The sequence below is a fragment of the Callorhinus ursinus genome, unplaced genomic scaffold (assembly GCF_003265705.2).
Source record: "Callorhinus ursinus isolate GAN/ISIS: 27379988/994484 unplaced genomic scaffold, GSC_fseal_2.0 scaffold9, whole genome shotgun sequence".
Taxonomy (NCBI): Eukaryota; Metazoa; Chordata; class Mammalia; order Carnivora; family Otariidae; genus Callorhinus; species Callorhinus ursinus.
This window is the reverse complement of record NW_027397071.1, coordinates 56,263,801-56,275,861: the sequence shown is the minus strand read 5'-3', so window position 1 is coordinate 56,275,861 and position 12,061 is coordinate 56,263,801. Positions and strand designations below refer to the sequence as shown.

Sequence of the window (12,061 nt, the reverse complement as noted above, 5' to 3'; positions counted from 1 at the left end):
GATGGCAGAGTTAGATCTGTGGGGGTATTTATATGGCATAGTAGAGAGTGGAAATCATAGATAAACAAACAAACAAACAAAAAACTGGACAGGTAAGAAGGCAGCTGCCATAAAGTATTTACTTGCCATAGGAGGGACTGGTTATTTGTTTTAAAGGTTGTAAGGAGTCACTGAATAGTTCTAAGAAAAAGGAAAGCAGATTTGCATTTAAAAATATGTGCATTCTCGCCTAGGTCAATTTTTAAAAAATATTTATTTTAGAGAGAGCATGAGTGGTGGGGGGCAGAGGGAGAGAGAGTCCCAAGCAGACTCCATGGCAAGTGCAAAGCCCAACATGGACCTTAATCCCATGACCCCAAGATCATGACCTGAGCTGAAACCAAGGTGGGACACTTAGGGGCGCCTGGGTGGCTCAGTCAGTTAAGTGACTGCCTTCAGCTTGGGTCATGATCCCGGAGTCCCAGGATCGAGTCCCACATCGGGCTCCTTGCTCAGCAAGGAGTCTCCTTCTCCCTCTGACCCTCCCCTCTGTCGTGCTCTTTCTCTCATCCTCTCTCTCAAATAAATAAATAAAATCTTAAAAAAATTATTAAAAATAAAGAGTGGGACACTTAACGGACTGCACCATCCAGGTGCCCCTCACCTGAATCAAATTTCTAAGGGACCACAGGCATCATAATTTTTTGTCAGAAGCATCTAACCTGCTAGGCCCAGACAATGCCTTTGTGCATAGGTCTTATTGACCACTGCAGCTCTAGTTCCATGGTCAGGACTATAATTTATGAACCCCATGTTCTGTTAGATCTCTTGGTAGATCTAGATCCAGCAGACAATTGGACTTAAAATCACATAACTTTGAAGTTTTATGATTGACAAGAACTTCAAGGTAGAGTAACAATTCCACGCCAGTATACCTGATGACCCTGGGGAAATTATTTTACCATCTCCTGCCTCTTAAAACAGATCTATCCATTTCTACATATTAGAGAAGTACCTCTGAGTCTCCCTTGTATGCAAGAGGAAACGTGGGCTGGATCATGATTTGCCCCCAACTGCACAATGAATAAATTGCAGAGCTGAAACTAGAACCCAGAATTCAGGCCTCCCATCTCTACTGCTAGTAAATCTGTAACCTTCTCAAACACTGGTAATTAGCTGGGAAAGAGAGGGTCCTCTCCAGGTCTAAGACCTTGAGATATATGACCCACTCAGCTGGAAAGTTCATCTCCCCTCTCTACACACTGCCTCACTCCAGAGAGGCAAATTAGAATACAAAATGTAGACAACTAAAACCACTGGAACTTGTAGGGCTAAGAAAGCATAAAAGGATACAATTAATAATATAATAGTTAGTGATAATAGGAATATATGCCAAAGGTGATGAGGAAAAATTTCCTTTCTAGACTTCCTTCTACCCTTGTTTACAACCCTTTATCATCAATTTTTTTTTTCCAAAAGGGATATTGTCACTGTCTTATTAGTATCTGTGGGTATGGTTCACTCACAAATTGAAAAGGAAGAGGCAGGTGTTAACCAGGGCCTTTGGTTTTACTTTCAGAGATCCCCTGCACTGTTTCTGAGACTAGGATGTAAAACTACCAGGTTAGAACTGCTAGGCCTCTCCTGGAAAGAAAAAGTAAGAAAGACTTTTTACCTCATGTTTTCTTTCAACTTGTTTTTCTTCATTTTAAACCTATCCTTTTCTTTCTTGAAGAATTTCCGCAGTCTTTTAAGTGCTTCTTTTCCATCTAAACTAAGAGGAATCAGAGGATATAAATAACATGGCATTTCACAGAGTACTGGAGATGGACGAGGCTCATTCCAGAACACATCTCACTCCAGGAAGAGACAGGAAATGCCTTATCGACATCTGTGCTCTTCTTTGTTGAGGTACCAATATGAAATAACACATACCAGTCAGCTATGAAGGGGATTATACTTCAATACAAACTTTCATCCACCCCGAATGGTCTCTATTTTGAGGATACAAAGCAAGGTCTTCCTTTTAGAGAAGGTGACTTTGGGAAGCATAGTTTATAAACTATACTGGAAAAATGTTTTGAAATTCCTGGCTCCTGAAATCTACATCACTGACTTAATTTATTGAATGATGTCACAACAATGGTGGTACATTTACTGCCTGGTTAAGGATTACAATTCTTCCAAATATGCTCTCAGGTTTTTTAGGAGGTAGGGAGAGGGAATGATACACCCACACCATCCCACCCAGTATGGATCCCTACCCTTCCCTTCAACCCTAAACTTTCTTGCTTTTGACCATTGCTGTTTCCTTTCCACAATGTGCCCCAATAACTAAACTTGATGAATAATGCCCATTTGAACAAATGTTCCTGGTAATGTGGAATTCTTAGATATTAAATTAAGCCAAAATCCCAGAGACAGTCTTATTAACTTGCAAAGACATAGGTTAAGTCATAACCATTGATTTCTTCTGGAAATGCTGATAGAACTGAAGCCAAGTTTTACTGATATTTACTTCTCCTTTCTCACTTATTTCCTAACACAATATTAAAGCCCTCTACCTTGAGAGGAGGACACTTTCTCAAAAGAGGAAGCAATATAATTAAAAATTATAGCATATGATTGTATACAATCACAAGTCTCTTATTCATCACAGGGTAGTATTAAAATATCTTATCTCTACTCTTGATGCAAATCCTCCCTAAGGATGATAGGGTCAAGGGAAGGGCATTGTTTCTTCAACTCTGGTTTTCCTACACTAACAGGGAAGTACCATTAGCTATAAAGCTGAGAAAGAGAGAAACTCACTCTATCTCTGGGTAGTTGCTCTTTGTTTTATAGACCTCTTCATATACTTCTTCACTATTTTCTCCTGAAATTAAAAAAAAACTATTTTCATTTATTATAATGACAGTAGTTCAGATTCATATTTCATAAGAAATTACTGGATACCTATCAGGTGCTAAGTACAATTTGATGTCAAGCACAATTTTTTTTAATAAGCATATGGTAAAAATAGTTAAACCTCTATAAAAGTATGTACAAAGTGAAAATTCATATTTGCTTCCACCCAATTCCAAGTCTGATCTGATGTAGTAGAAGAAAGCTCATTTATTAACAGATTCCATCCTTCTACTCTCATCCTTTGCATATTTCATATATAACATTCAGAGTCTACTAAACAGCACATACTGTGCTGAGTGCTGGGGCAATAATGGAGAACCAAAGCATCTTGAATAATCTTTCTCTTGATAGCATGGCTTTAGCCTAGCCCAACACATGAGCTTAAAGTATACAGATACGCTTTGAGGCTACCCAGCAATGGAGGATTTTCAAGTTTAAAATGTGACTCACACACAGTGAGTTTAGGAGAGTCACTTAACTTCTCCATGCCTTAGTTCCTTTCTATAATGGCATACTAGATTTCATGATCTCTAAGGTTGTTTCACCATCTAAAATTCTGACATTCTAAGGAAGACAAAAGCAACAGAGGATTATCCCTCCTCTGTTATTTCCTTATCCATTCACATTCAATAAATATTTTTTGTGTATCTCACATGTGCTTGGCATTATGCTAGGGGCTAGGAAAAATAGCAAGCATAAAGAAAGTAACAATCTAGGAGGGAAGACAGTTATTAATGGAAGAATCACATACATATAAAATTATAACTGTAAAGTGCTGAGAGAGAGGACCATGGTACTAGGAGATAGATGAGACTGTACACCAAGGGGACTATTCCCTGGGGCAATAATGAAGGAGTTGGGATTGGAGGAAACATTAAGAGTCACACAGGCAAAGGGGCCCAGGGGAGGGAAGAGCACTCCAAAAAGGAGGAGGAGCACATGAGAACACCCTGTGGTGGAGCTTGGCAAGTCAGAGAAGCTAAAAGGAGGTAGGCATGAATGGATCTCAAGGATGAAGACTAAGGATGGTGTGAAAAGTCCTCAGTAGCAGGTAGAGGCAAACCACTCAAGGCTCTAGACCATGTAAGAGTTGATCTTAAAAGTATTGGGAAACCATGATAGTGTGTTAAGTAAACAACATTCCTGGAATTTAAGAAAGAAAACAGATGAACATGTGGGAAGGGGAAAAGAAACAAAGGAGAGAGGGAAGCAAGCCCTAAATGACTCTTCATGATAGAGAACAAACTGAGGGTTGATGGAGGGAGGTGGGTGTGGGATGGGCTAGAAGGGTGATAGGGATTAAGGAGGGTACTTGTGATGAGCACTGGGTGTTGAATGTAAGTCATGAACCACCAAATCCTATCCCTGAAACCAATATTGCCCTGTGTATTAACAAAATTTAAATTAAAAAAAATTCCTATAACCAGACCTGCATTGTGAAGCAGTCAGGAAGGAGGACATTTCACAGTGAATTTGCTTTATTGCCACAAGAGCCCCATCATTAGCATCTTCACCTTCATGATTCTAAGTGCATTTGTTAGCACATACCTTGGACCACTTCTCCCACCTAGCTTATCATCACCTTGCCTGACTGGCATTATTAAAAGTATATAAAGATAAAAGACACCTTACACTATCAGCCACAGAAGCACTCAGCAGTTCCTACCGACAGTTTCAAATGTCTTCTTATACTTACCATTATCGGAAGCAAATGAGTTACAGAGGTCTGACTGTGGTCTGCAGGGGAGAAATAATGCAAAGACCCTTAGCCTATTGTGTTGTACCTTCAGTCTCGCCACAGTCATCTCTAGTCTCACCACACTGCTGAAGGGCTGACGTGCACTTACCCCGCTCTCCCGGGGTACTCAACATCATCATAGGTCTCCTCTGAGATGGAGTGAGGCTTACAGGCCCCGCTGCCTAGAGCTTCTGTAGTGACCTCCAAGGCCTCCACATACCCACCTGTAAAGAAAACAGAGAAAATCCTGAAGAATAGCTCATCAACTGCTACCATAAATGCATTTACACATGCCATGGCAGTGGAGGCAAGAATAAGAAAGGCAGATTTCATACCCTGAAACTGGGTTATAATCTTGGTATGTATGCTTCTTTGGCACCCCACTTCACCTTGCAGAGACTCAGTTATGGTTCTCTGAAGTTGGGACAATAATAACACCAACTCTTATATGATGGTGGCAAGGATGAATATGTATTTATAAAGAGTGCTAGCCTAGTGACCAGTAACTCTTCTTTTGATGGCTGTTCTCTAATCTCTGACCTCAGATGGTGAGATCCTCCAGGGTACAGCCCTGGAGTTTCTATTTTTTTCCTAAAGATTTATTTATTTATTTGAGCAAGAGAGCGAGCGAGCATGGGGGAAGGGCAGAGGAAGAGGGAGAGCGAATCTCAAGCAGATTCCCCACTGAGTGCAGAGTCCAATGACGCAGAGTTCGATCCCATGACACTGACTGAGATCATGACTTGAGTCAAAACCAAGAGTCACAGGCTCAACTGACAGAGCCACCCAGGATCCCCTTCTCTCTCTTTAAATCTAGATGACCTTATCCAGTTTTGTGGCATTTTATCTTCAAATTTCTTAGACAAGTTGTTTGAGCATGTTAACATTTCTTATTTCTTAGTGATGGAATTAGCCAGAAGATGGTGTGCCAGGTTGAAAAATGTACAGGGATTGTTGACACAAGTAGCTAGTTGCAGGTGCTGCTTTATTTCACAGAGCTGTAAACTTGTCATAACCATAAAATTGCCACATTTTTATCAGTTGGTGTGGGTTAATATTTCGAGTATGGGTGATTCAGAACCATTTTCACACATGAACTATTATTCAGAAAGAAGAAGTGATACATCTGAGAAGTAAGCAATGAGCAAATTGACTTATGTCAATTAAATGAACCAACCAAGCAACAAGATTTTATCCCCTAATAAGAAGTCAGTTAGCATGTAGACCCTGAACCGTCTCAAGCATGTCAGCTCCTTAAGCCATAAAGTGCTGCTTTTCCTTAAGGCGTTACCAGTAAATTTCTGCAGCACAAAGCAGAGATGCTGAACACCCAGGTGCTTAATTCCCAGTTTAAGACATTTTCTTTTTTCCTTTCTGAATCCTTCCTTTTGGCTGCAACGTATATAAAAGTTTGTGGCTTCTTTTTAAAAACACAGACAACTCCCAAATTTACATCTCTAACTTAGACATTTTTCATGAATTCTAGATACTCCATCAGCCTTCACACCACTCCCATTTGGTTGTCTAAACACATTATGCTCCAAACCAAACTCACACTTTCTCTCTGCAAATCTGCTTTTCCTGAAGTCGGCTCCATCTCAATAAAAAATGGCCACACGGCCTTTCAATTGTTCAGGTCCCAAACACAAAGACGTCCTTGACTCCCTTCTCTACTTCCAAATTCTATCCTGAATCCAAATGCATCTCAACAAGTCTGCCACGTATGCTCCTCCGAGCTCCAGTCATTTCTCTCACATTAGCGCAACAAGCTCCTAACAGGTCCCTGATTTATCCCTTCGCATTTCTTCTTTCATGACTTCGGCCAGGATGATTCTTTAAATACAATCAGATCATTCTGTTCTTGTGCTCAAAACCTCTCAGTCATTCTGAAAAATCTGTCAGAGGAAACGCCAAAGTTCTTGGAATGGTCTACAGAAGCTCCCACACTATCTGGCCCTTATCATGTCTCTGACCTCATCTCCTACTACACCCTGCTCCAGCCACACAGCCTCCCTGCTGTTCTGCCCCCACATCTGGTAGGTTCCTGCCTCAGGATATTTGCATTTCTTCTCCCCTCCCCAGGACATGCTTACCCTAGATACACTTGGCTCTCACCTACTTTACATCTTTGGAGTCACCTATGAACACTTTAAAATTACAACTCCTACTACTTCCACTTGCTTTCTTGATTCTCTTTCCTTGCTTTACTTTTTCCCATAACATTTACTACCATAGCATTCCACAGAGTGGATATTTTATCTTTTATATATTTACCATCTGTCTCCTCTGATCAGAATGCAACTTCCATGAGCATAGGGATTTTTGTCAGTTTTGTCTACTGCTATACCCCCAGCACCTAGAATAGAGCCAGGCACATAAAAGGCACTCCAGTTTTTTTTTAATATTGACTGATTTGAATGCATATGTCTTCTAACTAGAGTGTTTTGCATATTAATAGTGTTTACTGATATATTAAATTTTACATCTTCTATCTCATTACATACTTTTTATATGTTCTGTTCCCCCCCATCTTCCTCTTTCTTGACTGATATTTCTTCTCTTCATTCTTCTTTGTTTTCTATTTGTTTGGAAGGAATATGTGCTATCTTTTAATAGTTATCCTAGTACGTTTTAAATTTTAATGATAACATACAGGAAAAAGCACAAATCATAAGAGTACAGCTCAATGGATTTTCCCAAATTGAACATATTCATGTACATAGATCAAAAACCTAACACTGCCAGTGCCCCCAAGCCCTTCCCATGCTCTGTTCTAGTCCTCATTCCCTCCCACAATGGGAGCCACCATCGTACTGCCTAATATCAGAGGTCCGTTCTGCTTATTTCTGAACTTTATATTAATGGAATAATTCAGAATGTTCTCTTTGGTGTTGCCTACTTCCCTTCAATACTAAGTGACATTCATCTGTGCTGTTGCGTATGGTTGTAATTTGTTCATTCCTGTAATGATTCCATTGTGTGAACATGCTACATTTATCCTTTCTACTTTAGATGGACATGTGGATGGTTTCCAGTTTGAGGTTATTATAAAAAGTTCTGCTATGAACATCTTGTATATGTCTTGGTAAATTGAAGTATGCATTTCTATTGGGTATAAGAATAGTCATGGGGTTGCTAGTCATAGGAGATGCATATGCTGGGCTTTAATAGATACTGCCAGACAGTTTTCCAAAGTGATTACCCCAGTTACAGTCCCAGCAGTGTAGGAGAGTTCTAGTTGTTCCATAACTTCACTAAGACTTGATATTTTTAGTGGTTTTTATTTTAGCCATTTGAGTGGGCGTGTAGTGATATCACATTGTAGGTTTCATTTGCATTTCCCTGAGACTTAATGAAGGTGAACAGCCCTTCCATAATGTATTTGCTTTTTTTAAAAAATATATTTGCTTTTTGAATATCTTCTTAAGTACCTCTTCAAGTATTTTCCCAATTTCTCCAATTTTTTTTCTGATTTTTATATTTTCTGGATACAGTGATGTTTATAGAAGATTTATATATTCCATATCAGGGTCTTTGTCAAACATATATATAAATCAAGTAACTTCTTCCACTCTGTGCCTTGCTTTTTCACTCTGACTGGTATCTTTTGATGAATATATATCCTAGCTACTCTCTTTTAAAGCTAGCGTAAATTACTATTGTTACAATTTAAAACCTTAGAATGCTTTGAGTTACCTTCCCAAAGTATGTGCTATTAATGTTCAATATTTTTTCCCCTCTCCCCAGTTTGATGTTATTGTTTTATTCAGTTGACACTTTTGCTATTCTTTCTTGCATCCGGAATTCTCTATCTGGGATTATCTTCTTTCTGCCTGAACTACACGCTTTAGAATCTCCTTGAGAAAGTTTCATTTGGTGATTAAAATCTCTTTTTATTTGTCTGAAAATATAATAATTTTTTCTCCATTCCTGACATGCATTTTCACTAGTTATACAATTCTGGATAGACATTCAATATTTTTCAGCAGCACTGTATTCAAGTTACGCACTCTTGTTGAGAACTCAGCAATCAGCCTGCTTGTTTCTTTCTGGGTGATTGGCCTTTTCCTTTGTCTGCTTTTAAGATATTTTAAGATATTCTCTTATTCTTCAATATTCTTCCATTTCCTTAAGATATAACTAGGTGTGGAGTTCTTTTATTTATCCTAGTTGAGAACTTAAGGGCTTCTGGATCTATAAATTTATACCTTTCAACAATTCTAGAAAATTATCAGGCATTATCTCTTTATTCTCTTTATTTTATCCTCCTTCCCACTCTTTCTAGGACCCTTTTGTAGAATGCTGATTTGATGTTATTTTAAGACTTCTTTTATCCTTGAGGATTCTTATCCTCTCGTTCATTCTTTCCTATCACTTCTCCTGTGGAATATATTTTGGATAGTTTCTCTAGATTTATCTTTTTGTTCCTTAATTTCTTCACCTGTGTCTAATCTGATGTATAATTCATTCACTGCATTTCTATATCAATTTATCAAATTATTTATCTTTTTCAAATCTGTTTATTCCCTGTTCATATTTAATTTTTAAAATATATTAAATATTATGTTTTGTGTTTAATAATTCTAATATCTGTACTATCTTTCAGGTTGGCTCCTAGATCTGTTATTTTGCTGGTTTCCAATCACTGTGACTTGTTTGCTTGTATGTTTAGTAATTTTTGTCTACGAACTGTTAATTTTTAAAAGTATATATTGTTGAATTATCTGAAACCTGAAATAGAAGTTGGTTCCATCAAAGAGGATTTTGTTTGCTTCTCCCAGTTGTCTGGGAGGGCTACCAAGCTGATACCACATTGGATTACTTTGGGTTTCTTTTGGACCACACACATTGTAGTGGGGATTTGAACTGCTGATGGACATGAGGATCAGCTTATGGTAATCATTTTTTTTTCCTTCACCCAGCACCAGGGTCAAAATGGACCAGTTTCCTTCTGATTACCAGGGCTTATGTTTTGTTAATTTTTTTGTCTACCAAAAGAAGTGATACTTTTATTTCATTCATTTTTTCAAGAGGCCTATTTGCACAGGAGGAGTATAGAAAGACACTCTATTGTATTTTTCTTCTCAAAACTTTGATTTCATGCCAACTCTCCTTGACTAAGCATTTTGTGCTACTCAAACAAGTACTGGAAAGAACTATTAATGGACTCAGCAACTCCCTTTGTGCTTTAGCAGCATGTACAGATTACTCAGAATAATCCTCTTTGGACTGTTTTCTTCATGGTATAATCCTCAAATCTATAGTGACTCTTCACGGACAGTACATAATTGCATGAAAATACTTTTTAGCCCCATATTCAGGGCTCTCCCGGAACTCTTTAATTCACTTCAACTGGTCTTCCTCTTACTTCCATTTTTTTTCTATACTCCAAATTAAATCTACCCACTTCTCAATTTAAGGCATGGTTTTTGGTTTTATGCCACCTCTGTGCTTTCTTATGTGTCATTAATATCAAAAATATCCTTCTTTCTCCCTTTTTCATTTTTGAAAAAATTTTTATTGTGTTCAGAATGCTTGAGATCTACCCTTTTTATAACAAATTTATAAGTACACACTATAACATTTTTAACTATACGCACAGTCTTATTCATTCTGTGTGGACATAATCCTCTGAGGTCCTGACTTTATACAGAAGTCTCCAATTATGAGCTCACTTGGGGCAGGTCCTGGGATATATCTCCTGTCCTCTGCACATCACACCACCAAAATAGAAGTTCAAGAGATTCAGAGCTCAGTAAAAACCCTTAGGGCAAGAGTAGCTCTGGCACTCACCTTCCAGGGTTCCTGGTTCCTGCGAATATATGGATGCTTTCTTTTGACATCAGTTCTGTGATACTTTAATACATTTTCCAAAAATTCATTCTTTACTTTTCTTAGTCAAGAGAATTATTCATGTTGTCAAATCTACTGTAGTCTCACTGGAGTTGGATTTATTCTTTTATTCCTTTCTTTAACAAAGTTTTGTTGGGGGATCTCCAGTGTGCCAGACACTGTGCCAGGTTGCAGAAATACAGAGAAAAATACCAAATGGTCTCTAATCACATGGTGCCCACCATGTACTATGGGAGGCAAACACGTACCCCATGTATTATAATGTAAGGTATGCTATACTATTTTTAGAGAAAGAAATAAATGAAGAGAACAGTTACTGAGCACATGAAATATACACTTTATATACAATGACAAATAGCCCTGGAAAATTAGTATTAACCCCATTTGTATATGAAAGTCTGTAAATTTCCTAAGATTATGGGATTAGTATATAGGGGTCCTGGGTCTCAGAAATGCTTAACTGCAAAGCCTAATATGGAGATGGGGTCACTTGGTTGCTGTTTCAGTGCCATGGAAACAGAAAGGACTGGGGAATTGTGGTCCCAGGAGAGCAGGGAAGAGGTGGATGGATGGAGGTAAGTGAAGCCTCAGAAGAAGTGACTTCTGAGATAGATCTTAAAGGATGCCTAGGATATCAGCAGGTAGCTAATTCCAGACAGAGATCAGGTAAAATTACAGGGGCATTTAAACACATGATGCAGGAAATGCAGAATGCTGCAGAGTATGCAGGGAAGGACCTGTGAGGCAGGGATGTGGCCAACTAGCCCAGAGGCACATTTTAAGGGACCCGGAGTCCATCTTAGGATCACTGCGTATTTATTCTTCTCATAACTGTTTTGTAACATGTGAAATGTCAGTGGTCTGCCATGGTTTATTGGGCTGGAGTGGATATCTGTTTTCTTTGTCTACCCAATACCTATCCCCCTCCCCAACAGCCCTTTTCTTTCGCTTGGGAAATCAATCCTTCAATCTGATATTATGTACTTTTGGTAGAATGGACTCTGCCTGCAGCTCCTGGGATGAGTTTATGACATGGGCTGAGCCAACCAGAGCATCCTAATCCCCAGTCATAATGACTGGTTTAGAGATGACATGTGACCCAGTCAGAGCCAATAAGACCCAGATCTGGGCCTTTTCTCATAATTATTGAGAAGGTACAAATTTCTAGTTGTCCTCTGGGGTTCCTAAGGGGACAGGGTATAAGCTTGTTACAACTGGATGTCATATTGCCTCCAAAAGGGTAGGGTCTGTCTGAAAATGGAGCCAAGCCAGCCAGGGAGACAAAAACCTGGAGAAGAAGCAATTTTGAGTCCTTGGTATCGTTTGTGTATGTGGACCCCGTCACCACCAGACTTTCCTTGAGGTGAGTCTCCTTTTTGCTCAACACAATATGATCACTGTTACCTGTAATCAAGAGTCTTGACTAACATGAAGGTAAAATACAACCTAAATAAAGTCAACTAATGATATCCTAACTATATCATCAGTGTATCGATTATTTTGGCCTACAAAAATCAATAGGAGCTGGTAGATACACAAAGAAAGAAGTAAATATTTGCTGAGTACCTATTATGTGACCTACTG

The 12,061-nt window shown here is 38.8% G+C and overlaps 1 protein-coding gene across 2 annotated transcripts in view; it reads right to left on the bottom strand.

Moving 5' to 3' along the window:
• FYB2 (FYN binding protein 2) overlaps positions 1–12,061 on the bottom strand; it is a 139,471-nt gene that overhangs the window by 30,467 nt on the left and 96,943 nt on the right. For both annotated transcript variants that reach the window (XM_073896677.1, XM_073896678.1), the window contains exons 10-13: positions 4,734–4,848; positions 4,583–4,623; positions 2,791–2,854; positions 1,655–1,753 (exon numbers count right to left, since the gene is read on the bottom strand). In XM_073896677.1, coding sequence (XP_073752778.1) covers positions 1,655–1,753; positions 2,791–2,854; positions 4,583–4,623; positions 4,734–4,848 — 319 coding nt within the window. The remainder of the gene's footprint in view (positions 1–1,654; positions 1,754–2,790; positions 2,855–4,582; positions 4,624–4,733; positions 4,849–12,061) is intronic.